This window comes from Oryzias latipes, chromosome 5 (genome assembly GCF_053564925.1).
Source record: "Oryzias latipes strain Hd-rR chromosome 5, Olatipes_Hd-rR_3.1".
In the NCBI taxonomy this organism is placed as follows: domain Eukaryota; kingdom Metazoa; phylum Chordata; class Actinopteri; order Beloniformes; family Adrianichthyidae; genus Oryzias; species Oryzias latipes.
The window spans coordinates 22,201,736-22,227,298 of record NC_136241.1 but is presented as its reverse complement, the minus strand read 5'-3'; the positions used below and the strand labels follow the sequence as shown (position 1 = coordinate 22,227,298).

General features: G+C 38.1%; 1 protein-coding gene across 2 annotated transcripts in view; it reads right to left on the bottom strand.

The window, feature by feature from the left end:
* LOC101160156 (receptor-type tyrosine-protein phosphatase gamma) overlaps nucleotides 1-25,563 on the bottom strand; it is a 231,765-nt gene that overhangs the window by 55,385 nt on the left and 150,817 nt on the right. For both annotated transcript variants that reach the window (XM_078947503.1, XM_023955062.2), the window contains exons 5-7: nucleotides 12,067-12,162; nucleotides 1,709-1,775; nucleotides 124-281 (exon numbers count right to left, since the gene is read on the bottom strand). In XM_078947503.1, the coding sequence (XP_078803629.1) occupies nucleotides 124-281; nucleotides 1,709-1,775; nucleotides 12,067-12,162 (321 nt within the window). The remainder of the gene's footprint in view (nucleotides 1-123; nucleotides 282-1,708; nucleotides 1,776-12,066; nucleotides 12,163-25,563) is intronic.

Genomic DNA, 25,563 nt, shown 5'->3' with positions numbered 1-25,563 from the left:
ATACTTGTTGTAGCTTACTAGTGGCAGTGACAGGTGTTTGTGAGGCTGCATGCCTGTGCCTGACACCATGAAAGTGTCTTCCACAATTATATTTGCTGTTCTTCTTTTTCCATAAACACACACCTGTTTGTAGGAAATGTAGATCGGTCTGCTGAAGATGATCCACTCCACCACCTTGCTGCAGGGTGGGGTTGTCAGAGAGCCAGAGTAACGGTAGTAGCTTCCCAGTGAGGGGGGCAGCAGGTCCTTCAGCACAAACGGCTCCAGGAACGTTTCTTTCTCTGTGAGATTCACCGTAGAACACATGTCAGGACAACTTGACTTCATGGTTTCCCTGCAGGTTAAAGATTTCCTCACACCAGTTAATCTGTACTGAACCGCATCACAGCCCACAGTTTGTATACATATAAACACTATGATAACTATTTTGACATAATAATATTACCTGCCTCATGGACTTCTTATGCAGCACTGCAGATTTTTGTAATCACTTTGAATATACTTATTCCACATTACTGTCCTACATATTTGTTCTTGCTGTCTGAGTGGAACTAAACAAAAACAAACATCTGGATCTAAAGTACGCCATTAAAACTGATTCTGGCTAGTTTTTTTTTAAGCCTGATGTTATTTGCAGTTTGGTTTTGTTTTGTTTGTCAACAATCTCCTTTTTTGGAGTTTGACATAGGTGTTGTGTAATTACGTTTACTGCACGTTTGGTGAACAGTAAGGTGCCAGAGTCCATTAAACTGCGATTTGGACCACTTCTAGGCCAGCTTTGGCACAGTTCATTGAATCATGCCAGAGCACAGATGGAAGTGATTCCAACAGCCACACCAATCAGACTTTGGGGTCAAACGTACTGTATCTCTGTGCAGCACAGAGTACATGGTGTGGGCATGAAAACCTGCCACTTGGTGCTGATCTTAACTGCTTTGTGTCCCTTTTTGAGGTTTTAATGTTCTCTGATTGTTAGTGTTACCATACCAACATAACTTGAATGTACAGAATATTAATAAGATGGAAAAATATTTAAAATTGTCCAAATTTTATTATATTCAACATTGTACATTAAAAGAAAGACATAAAAACCTTTCATTCTGAAAAGATGGTGTGGTATCAGCTGAATATTGACCGCAGATATTACTGATCAAACATAACAAGGTGTGAGTTTATAAAAAACCCACAATCAACCTCTTGGAAATATGCTGTTTCCACAATGATCCCAATAAAAATTTCAATCTTAACCTCTTGACACCTGCCGTCCACACACGAGGACATCACATCGTGGGTTTTATTTACACTGTAGTTCATTCTGATTACCTGGGGCCCTATGGCTATGAAATAAAAAAGCATGTAAAACAAAAGCTTGGGTTTCAAAAGGGTAAGAAATTTGCTAGATATATTTGTACACCAGAGGTGCACAAAGATAGGGGTTTCACTGTCCCATAGTTTATACTGTATGTGTTAATCCAGTTCAAAGGCTTGGTCACTATTTTCATTGCTATACTTGTGTTGAGTGAAAATCTGCCGAACTGAATCTGCATCTTGAGGCCAGGAAAACCGTTTTTAACTTCAAACTGTCCTGATTATTGAATTACAGCACAAACTGCATCCATGATCCACTGACGAGCTTTAAGAGCATGCACAGAACACATGTAACAGGAAGGTCATGCATAGTGCAGGAATAGCATGCATTTGGACTCACCGTGGTGCACAACGCCCTTCAGGCCATGGATTATGGCATCCGCTGCATGATAGTCCCGCCCCCCTACCTGAGAACAGAATGACATGTCTACTGTTACTCTAGAATTTTAAGAATATAAATCAAGTCTGACACCAGAATCTGTGTCACTTCAGAACTGAGTTGTTCAGTTGTAAAAACTGACGTTTGATGTGATTTGCTGCAGCAGATTGATGCTCTTCAACTTTTATTTGGCCCAGTTTCCCAAACCAACAACTTTTCTATAAATCTATCTGTAGAACACAAGTACTAAAGCAATACTGGTGTATACAATTTGAATTGAAGTGGACCAAAAAAAAAAAAAAAAACCAGAATAGATGCTGAGAAGAGAAGTGCAGCAGTCAACAGACTCTTAGAGACGCCCCCTCCCCTTAACAGCATCATTGTTGTCATGGAAGCTGCGAATCCAGGGAGGCGGGCGAAACTCAAAAAGTACCAATTACTGACTTTTATAAGGGGCTTTAAACACAGCATAAAAGGCTTCTTAACAACGCATTCTGATCTGATAGAGGAGAAATACATGAAAGCTGCATACATTTTATGAAATTGTGCATTTCTACGAAGACTGGTTGCCATTTATTCCTTATGCCAACTGCTTTAATTGAAAATGAGAGTTCACAGTCTGTGATTCCAGAAAGAATAGATATTTTTAAAGATATTTTTTCACAAAGTATGTTTTCTGTCAGGTTGCTAACTGCGAAAACATTTTTATCTAATGTAATCAGATGAAACTTTAACATAAAATTAAAAAAAAACATAAAGGGGGAGTTGTGAACCAATGTGTTTCTGTGGCTTTGATCCTTACAGGCTTGGACACGGACGTGTATATAAGAAAGAAGAATCCTGTGGCTCCGTGACCCAGAGAGGGGTTCAACAGGTTCAGAATATGGATGGAGGAATGGAATCCTGTGCTCACGTGAAACAACAATCACTTTGAGCTTTAGTGAGGCCACCACTTCCCCTCCATGGTCTTTGTGGTGTTGGTTTGGGATCAAACTTTAATGTTCTGAAAACTGGAAACTTTTTGGACTCCCAACAGCAACCTGAAGGTACATGAAACCAATCTCCAAACTGTTAAAAGCATGTATGCTATGGTTTTGATGAAATCATGCAATTAGGCAAAAGAATAACCTCTGAGATCATCATGTTTTAACTCTCTAGATCCTGGGTATGGGGAGGAGGGCTGCTGGACATAGAAACCAGCGTAACTGCTGGTTATTACTTTCTGGATGCGCTTTTATTTTGGTGTTTAAAAATTCAACATAAAATTAATTTCTGCAAAGTGCACAGATGTACACTGTAATGTTCTACATGAGAAATGTGTTGAGGAAAAGGAGAAAGGAAAAACATTTTCAGAGAATACATAATAACAAAATAATAATACTTCTTTTTATTTAAAAAGCACCTTTCCAAGGACACTGTAGAGAGGAAAACTCAGTAAAAACAACAGATAAAAACAAATGATTTAGATACTGTGGAAACAAAGCTAAGTAATTTATGTTATTTTAAACAGACGATCTTTGAGTCAGGATTTGAAAATGGATAAACAGCCTGTCATCCTCATAGGTGGGAGAAAGTTCCAAAGTTTGGGGGCATAGAAACTGAAAGCTCTGGCCCCCAGGTGCTGAGGCAGGGTAAAATGAAATGATGAAGAGGATTTCAACACCTTTACAGATATTGAAATACTGAATTAATGAAAAAAGTCATAGACAGATAGTAGCAATGATGGAGTCCAACACCTGCCAACAAACTGCGTGCCTCACTGCCGGCTAAACCCGGGCTCACTTTGAAGGTGCTGGGACTCATGCATGGTCTGAGATGAATGCAGCCCAGCTAGAATGCACACTCTTCATTCTGATCCATCCGCTTGTAGACAAATATATCCATGTACATCTTTGTTTTCCTTGTCTGAGCTGGAATCTGGCTAAAATTTTTCGGCTTGGTAGCTCCAATATTGCTCGCCATTTTTGTTGTACAGCTAATGCTGGTTTGGGGGCTTGAGGGTCTGCAAACTAGCGGGAGAGCGTGTACATAGATGGATGTCGGGAAGCAAAGGTGGGCTTACTCCATGCCAACAGTCCCACCCACAACTGAGAGGAGAATTTCGAATGAACTACTGCCACTCTGCAGAAACTATGTCCTTGAAAACAATGCAGGTTTTTTCATTTTGCCTAAAAACGCCATCATCATAATTAAAAGTCCATTGGGGCACTTTTACAATAGATCAAAACATGACCGGAGTTGAAATTAGAAAACATTTTTGCATCTTAAAAATTAAGCTTTAGATTTTATTTTTTTATTTATTTATTTATTTATTTACTTACTTATTTATGTATTTGTTTTTTTATTTATTTAATTATTTATTTATAACCACCAGATGATACAGCCTCGATTGATTTCATGGGATTTCATGGTTTATTTTTGTTTCTGACTGTTTCAGAGGTGACAAAGTTGAGTAAACAAGACAGTAAAAGTTGTATCATCCCACAGTCAAAACTGCTTCGCCATTACAAACTTGGGGGAGGGGTTATGTTTCTGCGCACAACGCCAGAGAAAGTGGGTGAAGGAGAAAGGCTCAAGAGAAACGATTACAAAGACGCGGAGAGGAAGTGACAGACAGGAAACAGAAAAGAGGACAGAGAATTAGAGTTTCATTATTAATGTTTGTCTCCGAAAGCCCACAGGCTCGTCCCCGGAGAGTTCAGGCCGAGGGGCCTCACATCAAAACGCCCCGCTCTCTCACTTTGTCTATTCGTTTCTCGTTCCTCCTACATCTCTTTGTCTTTTTCTTCTCTCTACCCTCCCCTCACAACTCCATCCATCCCCTCCGTCTCCTCAGGGACGGCGACTGCTGTGACAAATGGAAAAAAGAAACCATACTAGGAAATGACATGTCCTCACTTTTTTCTCCTCCACTTCATCGTCTACACACCCCTCTGCCTTTCTGTCAACAGACCCACAAATACTCTGATTACATAAAACAACAGATATGTTTAGTTCCTGATAGGAGCTGATTGCCCACTTTGATCTGCTTCATGATCAGACCCTTCTGCAGTGGTCGGTCAGATTTGATTTCTTTTTATGGACAGATGATAGCATCCTGCTGTCTGCATGTAGGGGTTTTAGCATCTGCTCTTCTGCATGAAAGTCATGTAAACTCCAAAAAAATGAAAAACACTTTTTTTTGGGGGGGGGGGGGGGGGGGGGGGGGGATATTAATTTTACTAATTATTTCTTTTTTCAAGTTTGTGTGATTGTTTAGGTCAACCAATTTGGGACAAACTTCTCATGTTAAAAAAATTCCTAAATAAATGACCTGAGTGGAAAATGTTAACATGTTGTTCATATTTTGTTGAATCAGAGTATAAAGTAACTGGTAATTGGGTCATATGGTGGCCCTGAGGTGCAAATCACACCAACAAATCACTCAATGCAAAAACATGCAACCCTCTTGAGACCTGGCGTCCAAATACAGGGACGCCACATTGTGGTTCTTAGTTTCATAGCAGTTAGTTCTGATTACCTGGGGCCCTGTGACTACAAAAAAAAAAGTATATACAACAAGAGATCGGGTCTCAAAAAGTTAAAGATCACAACAACAATAAAAAAGCAAAATAACTGATAAAAACACATTTTAGAAATGAAAACAAAATTCTAAAAAATCAAAATGCAATTCCAAAAAAATAAATAAAAATAAAAATGTAACACTCATAAAAACAAAAGTAATATCCAGAAATCAAAATGAAAAGTTAACAAATTAAAACTCAATAAGATATGTTTTGAATATAATGATTTGTTGGTGGGATTTGCACTTCAATGCCACCACAGTAACATTCAAGTGACTTAAAACCTTCTAAAACTTATATATAAACATATATTCTCCACTTAAGTCTTTCAGAGATTTAACATTTGAAGATCAAAACTCTGCCTTTAAATAGTGTTAATTTTTGGATCTTATTTCACATCTGTGAGTAATTTCGAGAGCAGGATTATTGGTGTTTAAAGTGAAAGTCAAGATCAGAAAAAAAAAGGAAAACCATTTTTTAAAGAAAAATGATCAAACAATGACGAAAACTGTAACAAAGAACTGCAGCTCCTTAAAACTGCAGTTACCCTGAAAAATGTGAATTTGTTGTTTGAGTCTGAGTGAAGGCTGATTACGTCTTTCAGGCAGAGAAACATGAACTCTAATCTCTGCAGCTTTTCTGCCGACCAGGCACCTCTGTGTTTCATCTTATTAGACCCACTTTGATGTTCTCCATCTCTTCTGGCATTTTCTATAATTTACTTTATGGAAGGAGCTTTGGAGATCTGTTTAAATGAAAGGTGTGGCTCCTTTTTTCATGGGTCTTAAAAAAAAATAAGAAAACAGCTTTACAGCAGTTTGAAAAAAAATACGACTCTGAACGTCAAGACCACGTTTTAGTGAATCACAAAAAGATCAGCAGACCATCATTCATTTTTGTTCTCGTGCTACTTTTTAATTCTTCATTTTTTTCTTTTTAGCAAAAAACTTATTTACTTAAAAATGATTTGAGCTACCGTACAATAACACTGTGATAGCAGAGGTTCTGCTATTACAAAATCTGAAGTTCACATTCTAGAGTGTGATGGGAGGCAAAAACAGTCAGTCCAGACTTAATAACAGACAGACAATTTGGTAGGCTGGATTCTACCCTAGCTTTCAAGGGGGAGAAAAAATTGACTAGTCTAAATGTTTGATTGCTTTAGCTCTTTTAGGTTGTCATGCATTTATGTTCATCTTCTGTATGTGCTCACTTTCTTTTCACTGTAAGATCAAGTCTTGTGTTTAGTTTTTGCTATAAGTTTTGAGTTTATTTCTGTTACTCTGTCTATTCATTTTAATTAACTCCTTCGTTACCATTCATGTAATATTTAATACACGCATTTCTGAGACTCATTAGCATGATCCAAACTTTCCTAAAAAAAACATTGTTTATCATTTGGTCCATGTTTTCTGCACTGTAGTTCATCATTCCACTAGCGGCAGTAGAAGGGCTTTTCCCTGCTCATTTCAAAAGGTCTGCTCCTGTGAAATCTCTGTTACAGTGCAGGAAATAAGGAGACAGTAAACCCTAGATGTGGTTGTGGAGGAAATTCCCAGTATATCAGCCTTTTCTGAAATCCTTAGACCAGCCTGTCTGGCACCACCAACCATGCCATGTTCAAAGTCCCTTTAACCACGTTTCTTCCCTGTCTTGTCTATGTCAGCACGCATAATTGCACTGAGTTGCTGCCATCTGATTGGCTGATTAGAAATTTGCATTGACAAGCAATTAGACAGATGTGTCTAATACAGTGGCCAATAAGTGTATTTCTCATAAAAAATATATTGGAGGTTTTTTGGGGATTTAATCAAAGGGTTTAAAATGAAACTTAAATTTAAAAACAATCTGTCAATTATTTTGGGCTATAACCTGATTAAGTTAAAGTTTAGTTAATTACTGGAGCTAATGATGTTTCTGTTGACTTCTATTCAAAGGCCAGTTTATGTGTTTTATACTTGAAAAAAGAAGAAGAAAAATGAATCTTACTTGTTGATTAATAAACTCTTGTCTTCATCTGGCTGTTCTGTCCCTGAAAAGCAATTTTTAGTATATTTTTCATTTTAACAAATAAGGAAAACACAGCAGTATTTTAATAAATCTTGTGACTATTTGGTACCCATAGGTTCTTCTAGGGAAGGATTCTCTGACTCTAAGCTTCAAGGATTGATTGTGACCTGTTTCTTATCCAAACAATCCCATCTTTGGAGCAGGTAGGACAGGCCTCCGTCATTGTTGCATTTACTGCTTTGGAAGTCTTATGTCTTCTCACAAATGTTCCATTGAATCGGTGTGTTTCATTCCTGTTCTGTCTATGCTACAAACACTAACTGTCCTTGTTTGTCTTGCAAGACATGTTTCAGTGTTTGTGCGTTTTTTTTCAGCGTTTCTGTCGCTCTCCTGTTACCTCACTGTTACTGCAAGAGAAAAACACTTATTTTCCTTGCAACTCATGTTTTGCAGGTTTTCTATGTTTTTCTGTCTCTCCTGTCTTCTTGGACCTGAGCTGGTAACAGCAGATTGTTGATCTTCATAATTCCTTTTTTTTTCTTGTAATTTTTGGTTTATATAGAGTTTTCCTCTCAATTGTAACCTTTGCTTGCTCAGTATAAGAATATGCTAAAAAACCCTTTAAAGTTGCCTGTTGCTCACTTTATTCAGGACATCATTTTATTGCCATTTTGGCTTATTCAAACTATCTGAACCTTATTGAATAAACTGATTTGAATAGAATAGAATAGAATAGAATAGAATAGAATAGAATAGAATAGAATAGAATAGAATAGAATAGAATGGCTTTATTGTCATTGTGCATAGTACAATGAGATTTAAGCATCCCCATCCAATGAATTGGATTATAACAATAGTAGACCTTAAAACTCGGTTTGAAGTTTATTTTTTTGTAAAGCGCATCAAGACAACATTAGTTGTGAAGATTTTATAAGTAAACAAAATTGAAATTTAGTAAATGGTTTTAAAGGATTCATTGTTCTCAATGTATCTTTAGGCAGTTGTAACAAGAGTATTGAGGGTCCAACAGTTCACCTGGAGGAATGTTGATTTTTAATACTCTGAACCAAAAGGAGTTTGAAGCTGTTGACCGAAGACATTCAACACCTTGTAGAAGCAGCCATCCAATAAATACAGATTTCACAGTTTCACGGTGGGAAACCTCGGCTGCAGATCGCAGGGATACACTTTATTGCACTGATCCATATATTTGTTTTGTGACACTAAGCTGTTACCAACAAAAACATGTAAAAAAAAAATCTATGCAGGGAGGCATCTGTGTGATCCTGCAGAGCGCCTCTTTAACATCCATGTGATTAAGTTTGCATCTAGGATCGCCCCAGTTCATTGTTCATTCCGGAGCGGTGCCTCCTCTCTGCAGGTAACTGCACAAGTTTCTGTCTAGAACTGATGGATATAAGGGGCAGTCAAGAGGAAACAAATTCCTCGCTCCATCAGTTATGCATCTTGACATTTCAGGACATGATAATAAGTCATCTGTGTTATATCAGATTAAGCATTACTGGGAAGCATCAAGCTGGGTCATTATTTACTAAACAAATGTCAAACTAACAAGAAAAGTGGCTTCAATGCTTTTGGAGTGTTAAAGATTGTTTGTCAGGATTTGAAAGAATGTTGCATAGGGGAAAAAACAAACAAAATGATAGAAAAGAAGACTAATAATGAACTTTCTTCTTTTTGTTTTACCTTAACAAACAGACGATAAATTCAATATTTTTTTTAAACATTTACACTATTCTACGTTTTCCGCTCTAATATGTAAATTAATGGAGGTACCCATGGTAAACTGAAATCTTTACCACTCACTAACCATCTCTATACAGCTATAAATAAGTCTAGTTTGAATATAATTATTTCAAAGGATAAATCTGTTAAATTACAGGAACATAAACTATCATAAAAAAGAGGGAAGCTGAACTCCTAAAATCTAAACCTTAAGTGTGAGCTGGACTTCAATAAAACAGGAATTTATTTGTCTGCTCTGGTTTCTTTATTAACAGAATTCTGGCAAATGAACTGAAGAATTTAGTCAACCCACTGAGCTCCAGCTGCTTTTGAACTCAAAATGTGCAAATAGGACTGACAGCATTAGAATTAGATAAGTAGGTTTATTTTGAAAACATTTTTGGGAGAAAAAAAAAGAGAAAAAAAACTCTTTGACTTTGTTGTCTACTACTGCAACTTCAGTGACTTTAGGTTGCACCAAAAACTGCTGAAGGCACAACTTCGTTTATGATCTAATTCATGTAGCCTACTAAATAACAATATTTGGAATTGATTTTTAGGTTACATTTCGTTTAAGTAAAAAAAAAAATGTATGTAACAAAAGCTGCATATCTCCCTTTTTATTATTTGTATGACTTGATAATCAAAAACATGTTTTATTAGTCATTTGTGAGGACAAGAGAGCTCAATTGTTGACACATTACAAGTAAATATTACAAAAAATAATAAAATAAATAACTTTTGACTTTTGGTAATTGAAAACAGACAAAACAGTTTGTGGGTAATTTTTCTATGTTTAGATCATAAATTACAACAAAAATCTTGTTTATTTGCAATGCATGCAATAGTATTGAATAATTAAAGAATCCTATGTACTACAAAATTTACCATTTTTTCCAATTCTTTAATTTATAAATGTAATTACAAATGAATCTTTTTTTTTTTTTTTTTTTTTTTTTTTTAACTTGTCCTGTCCAACAGCTGGGCAGACAGATGAGAGCTGAGGGCCTCTTGTGTTGGACATATTTTACTTTAACAAGAGGGGTTAATAATCTTCAGACAAACCAAAGGTATGTCTGAATAAACCCCTTTTGTAATTGAGGCCAAACTTTATTAATTTCAATCATGTTTGAAAATCTTTGGTTTTGGACCGGACGGAAAAGGAAAGAGGGGAAGAAGAGAGAGGGACGTTAGAGAGAGGGGGGGGGGGGGGGGGGGGGGTAGGAGGGTGATAATAGGAGGGGAAGGGGGGTAAGACCATGAAGCAGCATAAAGCAACAAGTTTACTGGTTGTTAATCATTATGGTAAGGTTCAAATGTAGTACAAAAGGGCGGGGCCTGTCCACACACACACTCAAATGTTATAAACACACCTGCTAGCTGCAAAAATGTCCACCTGTCGACCTGTACACAAAACAGATAGTGTTCACACTATAATTTTCTAAGAATTATGTGGGCCTGTAGATTCAAAGAAAACTTTTCTTCTTGGTGTTAAACCATCCCCAAGTTATTATTGCTAAATATTTATGACTGGCTAGCATGTGGCTTTAACTTGGAAGAGAGGAAAGAGCTCAATTTATGATGAAATCCTGAAGTTTTTAGTAGATGTTTGATTCAGAGCAAAGTAATAGCGTGCAGGACTTACATAGAAAAACAACAAATAGGTAAAAAGATTCTTTACTCTATGAAAGCAACAAAATACCTCCTCACTTCAGTGTTGTTTGCAGGAGAATTTTTTTTTGTGGTAAAATGAGAAGGAATTTTATGGAAATGTTGGATATCAGTGTTGAGTCTAGGTGCCCCCATAGGGTGGCTGCAATTAACAATATGACAGACCACCTGTGTGACAACCAGCCCCTGTCTCCCCCAACCAAGTGTTGCCAGGTATTAATTTCTATACAATATAGGACCAGTCTCCTATATGTTTCTTAGCTAACCTGCCACTGAAGCTTCTTATTAGTGGAACACACCTGATCCAGATAATTGGCAGCAGGTAGACTGGGTTTTTACAAGAACCAGCAGGATGTTGGCCTTTGAGGCAGGGAGTTTGACACCTCTGGCGTAAACAGTTGAGGAGTTATGGTATGTCAAAGAGCATGGGTTATTTAGGTATCACCAGCAAGACCTCCAGGAACGAACTGCTATCCAGGAAGGGGTATTTTATTTCCCGGACTCAAGTATTTACAGATGTCGCTGACATCTGTGCTCTGCCCACTGATGATCATCTTGTTCAGGTGTTTGCAACCAATCACAAGAAACGGTTGAACCCTGAAAAAAAACAGGGAATCAAGAATGCATCGATGGCACAAGTTGAGATAGCCAGATCTTTAAGTTAACATTGAACAATCCTTCAAAGTCAGCTTCAGCTGTTGTCAGCAGCACAGAATGGCAACACAGGAACTGTCTTCCGTGGCACCTGGCACATGATTGACTGAACCCCCCAGCTTGTCCATGTTCAGGTTTTAAAAAAATGGTAGAAAAAAAATGAGACGAGCAAACATGTCTGTGGTTGAAAATGAATCCTTTCTCTTCATCTGCGGGCTGGAGCTCTTAGCCTCAGAGCTCAGTGTCAGACGTCATGGTTGGTAAATATCTGTTTATCAGTCCAATCAGCCCAGAGCACAATGCTGTCAGAGTCTATCAGCGTCCCCACCTGTATGTTACACCGACACCGTTTCCAATCAGAGCTGCGGCTGTCAGAGAAACCCTGCGTGGGCGTCGCTCATGGAACTCTGTTGTTAGCCAGCCTTCACTGAGTTCAACTTTAATTACAAGTCCAGCTCAGAAACAATGTTTTCAATCGTAAACATCAAAAATTGAGAGCGTGCAGTGTGGGTCAGTGTGAGAGATCACACTTTCATCACCGCCTTTATGCTAACATGAGCTTCTGTCCCACTTATCAGCAGATAATTCATACTACAGATTTGGATTCATCTGAAGTTGAGACCAAACAGACTGATGATGGTCTTCTGGGACACACACACACATAGATTCTCTCACCTGGAAGAAGACCGCCATGGCTGCAATCATCCTCCTCTGCCTGAGCGCCGCACCGAGGCTGTCAAAATCGTCTGAGTTGTACATGAAGATCTGCATCTGTAAAGGAACGCAACACTGAATTAAACACGTGTCACACTTTCTTCACAACTGGCAACAATGAAAAGCCTTCAAACGGCTGGGCTCAGCTGTGTGTGCAGTCTGTCAAAAGCAACAGGTGTGGAACAAGACCAGAGCGTCCACACCAAAAACACAAGAATCAAATTTGACAGCCTCTGAAGTTCCCCTGCCTCCAAAAACCCAGATCTCCATTATTCACACCGACGTGGAGGTGCACCTGACCACAGGACTCAGGTTTGATGTAAATGGATGAGCAGCCAGATAGAATTTGTGAAACCAAACAGAGGACACTGCAAAGACAGAATACCTGGGCTGAAACGGAAAATCAAACAATCAAGACGACAGACTAAGCAAAATGAAGGCAGGAGGTGAACTCAACAGACAACTTTATATATGCAAGAAAGTCCAGACTGAAAGAAAAAGAGAAATGTCAGGGTGCGGCTCAATATAGGAATCCAAACACACACTAACCCCTTCAGTCCTCCAACCCCTAACTTCAGACAATTAAATAAGCAGAGATAACCAGTTGAAACTTTTTCCTATTTTCCTATTTTCAGACCTGCCACTCACATAGAAACAAATACTAACAGTTACCTACATTAATTTTTTACTGAATATTTTTTACAAATGTTCAATTAACAGTCAAGCTCACCCGAAAGGGCTACATAAAGAATGTAAGAAAACATAATATGATTTACCAATGTTACCATTCAAATTGTTCTGGGTAATTCCAGTGCAGTTTGCTTTTACAGTGGATCACAGGAGTGACAAACTGATGACATCCAACATTTTTTGGTGACTATGTACTATGTTCTGTACAGTCTGTAAACCTTATTTGAGCAGCAGGGGTTTTCAAAGTGCGGCCCAGGGGCCAATGGCGGTCCGCGGGAAGATTTTTTGTGGCCCTCAATAAAAGAGAGCCAGAGCAGGTTCCTTTGAGGAAAAACGTTGTGTTGGCGAGAAGAAAAGGCAATTTCAAGCTAAGTGGACAAATGCTTACTTTGTCATACCTCAAGGGCTGGATAGAGTCATGTGCCTTATTTGCAAGCAGGTAAATGCAATGCAAAAAGAATTTTAAAAAAATCGTCACCATGTTACAGATTCTAAAAACTATGACAAATTTACCGAAGCAATAAGCTCCAACAACTACGAGGCTATGCTGCACACCAGATGTTTACAAAAATGGCTAAATCCATTGAATCTGCGATAGAAGCTAGCTACGTTGAGGCTTTGGATATAGCCCGGCGTAGCAACTGTTTAAGTGACGGGGAGTTTGTAAAAGAATGTAAGCTAAAAGTAGCAGACATTGTTTGTCCAGAGCAAAAGAATAAATTAATAGAATAAAATTTATTTGGCCAAAAGATTTCCATGGAAAGTGCAATCATATATGTGTGAGCTAAGAAAAAAAAAAATATATGAATATATATATATATATATATATATATATATATATATATATATATATATATATATATATATATATATATATATATATATATGTGTGTGTGTGTGTGTGTGTGTGAGTGGGTGTGTGTGTGTGTGTGGGGGGGGGGGGGGTGTGAGCTACAGAGCCGACCTTTAATCTAAAAGGGCTTTTCTAGTATAAAAGGTCTTGAAAATAAAATATGTCACTGAATGTAATTTATTCCTAGATCTTTCTTCCCCTGTGTAATGATTCGTTTAGGGTGATTGATGCATGAAAATGCAGAACCTCTTTTCACAACTCTGTCCATACTCTAGGACCCGCTGCAATAAGTGCCCAATCCAACACTTGTAATGTAGTGAGTGGTTATGCGAAAAGCAGAAACACAATAATGTAGCAGTTCATTTAGTGACCTGCTAGAGGGATCATCAGCACATACAGAATCTTTTTATGGATGCCTGTTCCTGCAGAGTCCTGCTGAATCCTGGCGCTCTCCTGTGTCTTCATGCATTAACTTTGGCAGATCGTACACGCCTCCATCAAATGTCAGCAACACTACAAAGCAAACCATGATAATGTGTTTGTGCTCACCAAGACGTATACACACAAAGACAGAAAACTGTCCAAAACAGTGGAGTAGCATCGGTTACTGTGGAAACATGGAGGAGAGATGCACTTACAGGCGTTCATATCCTGAGTGTGTGTCAGAGTACATTAAGCATAAATGTCATTGTGTTCGCTGCAGCTGATGCTTTTTGCACGATGATGTTTGTAGAGCAAACATCGATGCAGACACAATTTGATGAATGTGAAGCAGATCTTCTCATCTGGAACAACACACTCTACAGACTCCTATTAAGTGTGGGAATAAAGGCGGAACAAAAAGCTGATGAATTTGCACTAATGATGGTGATGAAACTATAAGTAATGCACATTAGGGACTGATGGATGGGTTTTATTTAGGTTAAAACACAGTCAGGAATGGTTAAAGAGTCCAAGAGGAGAATCTAATCAATGACCGACATGAAACATCTGGGGTGCTTCTGTCAGCATCATTCACGTACCGGTACATGGATTTTCCATTCCATTCCCTCTTCCCAAACAGCAATTCCCTTGTTCTATTGTGCAGCGGAACAGTACACCAGAAGTAGCCACGGGTGATGTTTACATCTGTGCCTCCTGATCTTTTGCTTCCATTTGGAAATATAGTTTTACCTGCTAACACGGCTCTATGGGAATCCAGAGAAATACCTTCTCATGCTGAGTAACCACAACTCCTGCTATTTTATGAAAAGCTACCAGCTTCCCCCACAGCAAAAACCAGCCTCTTGGCCATCTTGATCTCAGCTGTGGTGCTTCTCCATCTAAAGGAGCACAGCAGAAAAACTTCTGAAAAAAACATGTGAATGCTGAGGCAAACCAGTCCTGCTGCCGCTCTCCCATAATCATCCTGCAGAGGAAACAAATCAAAAGAAGGTCGCCTTTGGGGGAACAAAGGACGCAACCTCTGCAAAGTCATTCTCTACAGCTGACGTTTTAGACTGCAAATATCCAACACTGTAACAAAAAGTTCCAAAAACATCAAATCCCGACCGGTCTGCATTAGGTGATAGCCTACTGATGTGCTTATCAGTCAAACTATCATGTGTCACATTCAGATTAATTATAGTTCAGGACTTCTGATTCTCCTCACACAAATTATCTCCATTAATTTGGTTAATTTTACCCATCCTTCAATAACAGGCTCATAAATAGTAGGTTGAGTTAACTTTTCACTTCACCACAAACCTGAAAGCTTTGCTGTAAATTCAATGCAGCGACCTTCTAAAGGTAGCTGAAGAAAACCGTGTGTGGACACATAAGTGTTACAGCATAAAGCACATAATGAACTATTAATATGTGAGATATGTGAGAGGGTAAAAGCGCTGGAGACAGACTCTCACAGCGAGGAGTCAGGCAGCCTCGCTGCTGCAGTGATGCTTCATTATTACAGACGTAAGTGGTTTCTGAGGGAGAAGAATGAAGTGATTTAAAGCTAACAACCTGCTGAAACTAAATGTACATGAACGCATTCCATCATGGCACTAGACAGAAGCATCTCTGCGTGAGTTAGGAATTACTCATGGCCCCCAAAAAACTATTCACAATAAAGCTGAACGGAGTTTGGTACAAAGAATTCCAGGTCTTTTAAAAGTCTGATGTGTTTTAAACTTAAACCTGAAAGGCTCAGATTTGTGTGCAGGATCGTGACCTTTGTTCCACAAATGTAACATTGCAGGGTTTTTTTCACTTACACTGCAAGATCAAACTTTAAAACAGGCACCGATAAAAACGGATTTGCTTCATGAACTCCTACATTTTGATAAATTAGATATCTACAATGTTTACTTGAATAAATAAAACGTTCTTTTCTGAAAAAGTGCCAGTGGGCAGACAACCCTGTTGGATTCAACATTTGGCGCCATCACCTCCTGGTTGCCGTTGCTCCTTGAGGTCCACCTGAATGTTGCAGTCTGGTGGCTGAAAACTTTATTTCACTACAGTGACCCCCCCCCCCCCATGGGCTGACATATAGTTGGATGACAAGTCACTGACTGAACTCTCCAGTTCTTTTTGCTTCATGGTGCAGTGGATACAATTGTAAAGCTTCCAAGCATCAGATTGGTTTTATGCTGAAAAAGAAATCCTACTTACATGTGGAACATTATTGACTAGATTTGCATCAACTTTCATAGAGTTTTTTCATCACCAAAATAAACTTCCATCATGGATCATGGATCCTATGTATCATGACAAGCATGGCAGATCTCTGTAGTGCTCGGGAATGAGGCTTTCATGGATCAGCAATCCACAGAGAAACAAGGAGAGCTGATGCAAAGACTGGCTGCAGATCAGTCTTTATGAGACAAAGTTCTAAATCTGCAACAGCTCTGTCTGGATGGGTCAAAGAACTGAAGACTAAGCAGGAACAGACAGGTGTAAAAGCTGCATGACAGGTTCAATGTTTCCATGTGCTTAAGGAATCTGCTTTCTGAGAGAAAATAGTTTCAGCAAATAACCCAGCAGACACGTTAAGTTAGAATGTTGAAGGGTAACAAGTTTTTCATAACCACAATCTCTCATATTAATTCATCCAGTTCAGTCTCTCATCTGGGGTGAAGCGTCTGCAGACTTCCAGAAACCAAGCTTTCAGTTTAACAAAACATTATAAATGGATTTAAAAATGATTGTAACAAGTTTAAGGAATTGCATGTAAACATCAACTAAAAGATGTTCAGAAGCTCACAAGGTGAGATGGTGTCACACAGTTGAGGTTTGTGCAATGGGTTGATGCTGCAGGTCATGGACTGGTTGGATGACAGAAGAATGGTCACAAGAACACTACACATTTAAAAGCATCATGATTAATATGCTTCATTTTCCGATCAATCATATGGCCTAAAGAAAGCAAAGGCCGCCTCCCTCCCATCGCTTCCCTTGACTTACTCGAGTTCTTCTTCAATAGATTTACTCTGGAGCCACTTAAACTCACTGTGGTGCGACGCCACAGCTGTAATTTCAGCTCATCTTATTTACCAAGCACTAATTTACTACCACAAACTCTTATTTATAGCGACATTCAAGCATTGATACGAGACAAATTAGATAGTTTCTTTTATTTACAATAAAATGTTTCACGCATTTTGAATCTGTGGGATTTTAATTTCCGTTGCTTTGGTGAAAAAAAAGATTGTTTGTTCCCCCCAGACCCCCCACCCCCAACCCCCGTGGTGCTCAGCAAATGAACAGATGAACCAGTTCTTCGATAAAGTGGGAGATTTTAATTAAAAGGTTCAAAGCTTTTTCTTGCAAATAATTAACCAGTTTCTGAACAAAAAGCTAAAGCATCTGTCAAGTTAGGGTCAGAAAATAGGCGATTTAACAGAGTCCAGGAAAGTTTTTTAGAATCTACAAGAATGTGCAAAAAAAAAACAATTAGCAGATCTGTGGCTCAAACTACTCCTTCCAGGTCCTCCTCTTCTAGGTCTCTGGATGAAGAGTATTCAGCCTCAGGGGCACATTTCCTACATTATAAGATGTTCCACCGAGAAAAATGCTATCTGATCTTCAGAGATGTCTCCTGTACCCAGACTCAAATATTTATGAACCAGTTACTGTCAAGGTCCAACACTAATGTAGATCGTTCCTGCAGAAATTTAGACTAGCTGAAGCAGCTTTCTCCATGGGCTATGTCATCATGACCAAATACTAGCCCCTGAAGGATATGGGTTGGCGTCAGTGTTCGGCAGTCGCCATCAGTGTGTGAATGTGTGTGTGCATGGGGGAATGAGACTGTGACTGTAAACCCCTTTGAGCCTTCCAAGGTAGAAAATTGCTATATAAGTATCAGCCATTTACCATTTAGTATTCTGTCTTGGAGTTTTTGTTTTTGCTTCAGCCTCATCCAAGTCCCACTCTGATTATTTTTTGATTGACTTTAAACGTGTTCCCAGTGGTCTTTTTATTAAAAAAACAACAGAGTTGTCCTTAATAATAAGATCATTTGTAACCAAAATTTAAAAGACTTCTCATTTTCTAGGACATACAGTTTCTGCAAAGCAGCAGTACTTCATTAGGAATATACCTTTGAGTTGTGGCAGAGAAAGCTGGCGTGGAGTAAGCCCACTCCCACTTCCCATCATCCACCTGTTTACACGCTCTCCTGCTAGCTTACAGCCCCCCTGACCTAGCATTACCAGTGTAACAACAAAATGGCGAGTATTATTGGAGCTATCCATGCCATACAGCTTTGAGATACCAACTCAGTCTAGGAAAACAAAGACGCACATGGATCTATTTTTCTGCAAGCTGATGCATCAAAATGCAGTGGAGCATCGACCCCAGCATATTTTCTTCATCACAAATATGCTCTTTCTCCAACAGCAATTTTTTTTCTACTACTGATTCACAAGGATTTGAATAAAAAAATACTCTGAAATGTAATTTTGAGCTTAATTTTCTTTATACAGCATGTGTCTCACATAGATCTACTTGTCTACAAGTGGATGCATCAGAATGGAGTACATTAGGGAGCTGGTGGCCAACCCACCATGTTTTCTATGTAAAAAATACATTCTTTTAAAACAGCTTTTTTTCATCTGCTCCTGTTTCACCAAAATTTGAAGCATTGTTTTGGATATGTCTTTCATCATCAGAAAGTGGAACAAGAACATGTTAAAACAAAAACAGGACTTTCATTAAAATGGGTCTTTAAAGTGCGGCAGGTGAGTTTAGCTGTCATCTGTATGAATGAAGGAAGCCTTTTAACTTTATTGACTTCATTTTTTTTTTACAATCATGAGGGTAAAGACATTTTAAAATCAGTAATTTCATCATTAAAAATTATTTTCCAATCCTAATGTGACTCATTTTTGTTGTTGTTTGAAAAACTTGAACATTTTGCTGCGACACGCTTAAGATGAGCCTCACAGCTGAGATTATTGAGCGCTCGTTTTCCTGATCGGTTTTATTGATCAGAGAACTGAGGATAATTGCTGATAAATGCAGTTTTACACAAATATGTGTACTGAGCTTTTTCATCAGGAGACTTAAAGTAAAGCTGACTTTTCTTTTTGAAATTTACAACATCCACTAGATTGTTCTCACATGCACAGGCCAGATTTACACTTTTATTTTCAATTGAAACTGCTCTGTCCTTACATGTCAGAAACTGTGCAAGCATGACGATAAGAGTAACAGCAGCAATTTAAAGACTGGTTTTGATTAAAAATACAAAGTGGGCACTCCTTCTGATCAGCTTGTGTTGTCATAGAAGTTCCAAAATGGCTGAAGACATGCTGCATTGAGGGAGTTGTTGCCCCTGAATTTTATCAGAACATTCGAAGTGAGGCAGACAATGCTGATTCATTTCTGCACCAGAAACTCAGAGTCAAATCAACCAGCTGATATCACAACAGAAAATCATAAATATAAAATAATAACAATAATAACCATCTGGCTGCAATTTCCCCACCACTCTTTCCCACCAGGCAATTTTTAATTTAAAGCAAATGAAAGTACAATAAAATAGGAAAAGCGTAACAATCAAACTCTTGTTTTGGTGTGGGGATAATGAGTCGTCCTGCAGGCACACATTTGTGCGCAAGAAGTGTGTGCACAAATCTTCATGATGGAATGGAGAACATGGCCTCTGATCTGCTTTCAGGTCAGTTCAGCTCTTGGAGTTCCTGCAGCGACGCCACAGGACGTCTGCAACATCATCTCTGCTGCTGGAAATACTCCACTCCTGGGGGAGACTCAGAAAACACTTTGATGGCTACCCTAATAAGCGGAATAAAGGGCTGAACCATGAAAAGGACACGACTCCCACTGGGGCTTCAGATATGAAAGAGGGCAGCTTTATGGTTCTGATAGTTTAAAATTGATAAAATAATAAAATTGTGGTGGAGTGGATGGAGTGATTGACTGCTGCCATTTTTGTTTCTTGGGTCAGGCCCTTGGTCAGGTGACTAAACGTCTTCACCTCTGAGGGTTCAGAAAAAACTCATCACAGTAATAGAGAACAAACCATGTTCAGCAGACACTGTCAGAGGGGAAATGCAGCTTGATCATCTGGTTTGTTCTGGGGAGGAGGTTGAAATATGGCTCTCTTCTTGAAATATCAAGAAAAGACAGATGATCAGACATGAGAGAGAAGATCTGAAAGAGGAGAGTTTAACCTGGTAGTCATTAGTCATCTCTGCAGAAACGAAGTGAGTGAAGATAAAAAAAAGAAATCAATATATTTGCGAAGAGCAAACAGCACAAAGGCAAAGAGGTTCATGTTCCTGTTAGAGGAACAAAATAAAGACGTGACTGAAACTTTCAGATGAAAACACGTCCTTTCAGCAGAACCTGGATGTGAAGCATGTCGCACTTTCAGCCCAAAGCATCACCTATTGATTTTCTGACTGTTTACTGTTTGAAAGGAGAGACTGCTTCTAATAAACGTCAGTTCTGTTCAAAGACAAAGCTTCATCCTTGCAGATGGAGTTCACATTTTTGAGAACTACGCATGTACAGCTATGTTTCACTGGTTTAATGGCTGTACTCATTTTTTTGACATGAAGGGATCTTTACTTTTAGAGTAATGCTGCGAGCACACTGAGCGCGATTTGAGCATCTAAATTGCGTCGGACACCATTCTTCCAACGCACGTCAAATTTGCTGCTCAACGCTTGTCCATGAACTAGAAGCATGTGGGAGGATCTACCGCCAAAAATGTTTAGCCTCATCACTATATAGAAGCATTGAATCTATATCTAACTTAAAATGCATGGAAGACAAGGATGATGTTCAGAGATCAGGTTTACTTATTTTAAAGAACTCTACAAAAGCATTGTCAATAATGTCTCATGTCTGTGTTCACTAGATCATTCATAGACTCTCCAGGAGCTGCATCAGAATGATGGCCGCTTTTCGCAGTATTTCCATCTCTGTGACCCAGTTTGATGACTTACTGCCCACATTAGTCTGAGGAGGTAAAAAAATAAAATAAAATGAAAGGACCTTTTTTTCTAATGTCTCCACGTAAATTATAAAAATATAGTAAAATTCAGGAGGAGAATGATCAGATTCTCCTCCGTGTTTGTTTTGGACTCCACCCGCTGATTGCATCACCAACACATAACAGGCCAAAGCTGAGTCCCTGATTGGTCACCTTTGCCAAAGTTCAGATTTTTTTTATCTCTTAACACTTAAATCACAGTGCAATGCCCAAAATGTGCTGCTGCCAGCAGCTCTGATTATATCTGTACATTGACTTAACATTAAAACTGGATGCCCCTGATGCACAAATTGGGTTTTGTGTGAACATAGCTTAAGAGTTCATTCACAGCAGATTATTATACACTGGTCCGGTTGGTTTGCTGTAATCACTCCATTTTATTATCAGACCAATAATAACACAGACATGTCCAGCGCACAATTCAGAGGACTCAGGTACCTGGGACCACAGACGAGTGGGAAGAGTGTAAGTCATGCTTATTCATGCTTATAGTAGCTATTAAATAATAAAATGGCCAAATGTACCTTATATTGATTAAAGAACATTGATTCTAAAACACTCTACAAAAGAACTAACATTAACTTAAAAAAGTTTCAGGTATTTTTCCAGGAATATTATCTTAAAATTATAAAAATTTGAGGGGAAACCAACATCATGATAGCAAACTTTTTCAAATATATTTATTCTTTTAATTTACTTGTAATGTTAGAAATGTTCTTTTCTGGGTTTTTTTGTGATTAAATCAGTTTACTTTTTTTAATGTTTTACATTTTTTCTTTTTTATTAACCAAGAGGCAGTTGTTGTCTGTAAAGCTTTTCTATGGAGGATTGAAAACGATTCAATGTGAATTTGCTTCAAGGTTCTTCAGTTAACAAATGCCTTGTCTTTTTTGAGGGAAATAAATTAAAGCCTCAAAGTTATTAACGAAAGCTGAACATTATTTTCATAAAATAACAAATATTTAAGTGAAGACAAGAAATGTATAATATTAAAGAAGAGCATCTGTTGGATGAAAAGAATAAAAACAACAGTAAAATCTCTTTTTTTATTTCACACATATTTTTCACACACAACTATTTGAGAAGAGAAACAAAGACTGAAATGGAATAAAGCGCCAGAAAAAAATACAAGAACGGATAAAAGTGGGAAGAAGAAAACTTGCTGGTCCTGCTCATCCTGTAATTATCAATATATTAATATTTCCATAGCTATGTTTACCCAGCGGCTGTTTTAAACTTTTTTTTTTATCATTCCTGCTTTCTTCAGGTTTTACACTAATATGTGGAGCTCAGACAATTTCCATTCTATAGAAAGAAACCAGAGGGAATGCTGTCTAAGAGCAGGGATTGCTAGGATACCAGCTAACAATTTTTAACTAGGTTTGGGAGATTTTTGCACAAGAGATCCCAGGAGCTAACAGATTGAAACACTGCCGGAAGAAAAAATAACAGTCTGCAGCCCTTGAAAAAAAAAAACGAGTTTCTATGACATATCTAAGATGTGATCCTAAGACCAATGCCAGAAACACTCATATCTGTGATGATGGCCAACAATTCCCTAGCAAGGACAATCAAAAACAGGGTACAGGGAAAGGTGAAGGTTCCAATGCAGAAGCATCAGACCACGGCAGTTAAGGGGAGGGAGGGGGAATCTGTATCAAAAAATTGTTAAATATGTCACATTGGTAAAAGGGATTAATAATTAAAGGACTGGTTCCATATATCTGTGGTTGACTCATCCTGAAGCTCAAACATTGGAACCCTGGATATACCACGGACTGTGTCTCAATAATCTTTGCCTCAGGCATTTCAAAGTATTTACATTAAAAATAGGAGCTCTCCTTGCTGCCTTTGGTACCTTGAAACAGTGACTGCAGCTCTATAGGTTGCACCTGGCTTTCAGATGTGCAAAATCTAGATGCAAAACAGCGACTGCTCTCCTGATTCCCAGTTGATAAATCACTTTATTTACACTAAACTGATCTATTTACATCTACTCCTCCCACTTCTTAGCATGTTCTGGCAGAAACGCCCATGTTGCATATTTATTAAATTCAGAGATGCAAAATGGATTGTGTGAGTTCTATTAATAATCCCAGTCTGGTTAATAAATCAAGTGCAACTTGTTTTTCCACCCAAACATTCAGTTAATCAGACACTTACAGCATCCAAAGAAGGAAAGTGGATTTGTCCACTACTGGTTAATAACTACTTTTTTTTTTTAGCTACATTACATCAAAAATCATCAGTCAGTTTACAGTCAGTTATTCCTTCCCCACCCCTGCAGAGCAGGTGAGGTCGAGGTGCTGAGCTATCTATTCTGCCTGACTGCTTCTTACCAAAGCTGGTTTTTATCTCTGCCCGCCTCCCTCCCTCGCAGACGTGATAAAGGAGAGGAGCGGAGGATGAAAAGATGAAGCAGAAGAAGGACATTTGTGTGGGGGGCTTCAGAACAGGAGCTCGCAGCTTTTACCCCCCTGCCAAGATAAGAGAGGCACTGTAAATTAACACACAATAGGTGGGCGAGAGGAAAGCATGTGTGTTTGTGAGGTGAGGGGGGCCTCATTCTTTCACACACATTTCTTCTGTTTGCTTTGCTGCAGGTATCACATATAGAGATATGTCAGTGATGAATGGGATTTTATTTCCCATCAACCTTTGCTGTATGGGAAATTGAAAATGCATCCCAGCTCCTAAATCATCAGATGAATAATGATAAGAGCGCGTTTGCTTTTCATTTCTTCACACTATTTATCTGCAAGAAAACTTATTGCAAACAGTTTTTTTTTACAAGTCCGCAAAATGACGAGGATTCTTCTGTTTATTCAGCGCTTTTGTTCACAGATACAGTTACGCTTCAGTTTTAATGTTTACCTCTGATATTCAAAAATGGCACTTTTTGTTTGGTCAGTTGGAAAAAAGAAAAGAATTTGCACTTCATGTTTGCATTTGGTTAAAAAAAGGCTGAAAACTTTACAAAAACTGTAGAAAGGTGTGAATTAATTTATCTTTAAATACGTCTGCATTATGAGGAATATTAAGAGGAAAAACAGATTCATGAAACTAAAACAAAATTTCAGTCACTTTATTAAAAAAAAAACTATTTACAGCTCATTCCTGGTTTCTTTTTTTTTTGGTCTATTTTGTTAATTTTTGCATCCATGACAGCTAAACTGAACAGGACATGTTTAATTTATTTATTTTACTTTTTCTTTTCTGGCACTGAAATTGGATGTAAATGGTGCATGACCTTCAGGTGACAAGTGATAGTTATTTCCGCTATTTAAATAAAATGAAAAGCAGTAATTATTTGTCCAATTTAGCTAATGTAAAAGATTTATTATATAATTTAATGTGAATATGATAATGAAATTGAAGCTGAAAATCAAATAAGCTCCAAACAATCCAATAAGTGGGTTAAAAGTGTTTAAATGTTTAAACCAGTTTGGCCATAAAGATTAATGGATTTCACTAAAACTGTTCCCCCTGCCAAACATTGGACTACAATACAAATTTTCCAGAGTAAAGTCCATTAAAACATCTGTGAGATTTGAAAAACAAAATGTATCTCTCTAAAGACATACATTATCATTTTCCAAGTCTAAATTCCATATAAAATTGCCAATTACAAAATGCGTTTCCAAATTGCATGATCAAATTGCAAATGAAATTGTCAATTGAGAATAGCATATTATTTTGAATTATAGGTGGAAAAAAAATTCCATACATAATAAATGAACTTAAAACAGCAGAATGGAATAACAAAATTATTTTTTGACTTGGCTGATTTCAAAACAATGTTTTCCAAATTTACAGAACCTGCCGGGACTCCGTCTTTCCATTTTCTACACCTGCTTCTTCCTGTTCAGGGGTAATGGGGACTCGGGAGCCCACCAAGCTCCTGAAGGGTGAAGGTGGCATACACCCTGGACAGTTTGCCAGTTCATGACAGGGCCACACAAAGATAGAAAACCACACACACTCAAAACCTAATGGACTGCTAATAACCTATCAAACATGTTTTGGACTGTGGCAGGAAGCTGGAGTGTCCAGAGAAGTCTGTGCATGCGCAAGGAGAACAAACAAATTCTACATGAAAAAGGACCCGGCCAGAATTTGAATTAGAGCCTTCTTGTTGTGAGTGCTAACCACTACACCAACGTGCAGTCCTGCGGGGCATCCTCTGTTAAAATATGGTTATTTTCTTGTTTATTCATTTCACGATTAATATAATTTAATATTTCAGGTAAATGAAAATTATTCTAATTAATATAACAATCTAAATATCAACTAAAGTAATTCTCAGGGCATGAATTTTAATTGTATTTTAATGTAAATTTATGGGAATTAATATCTTTAGAAAAATACTTGTGAAAATAAAGGTTTTTTTTGTTTTCTGTTTTTGCATGTG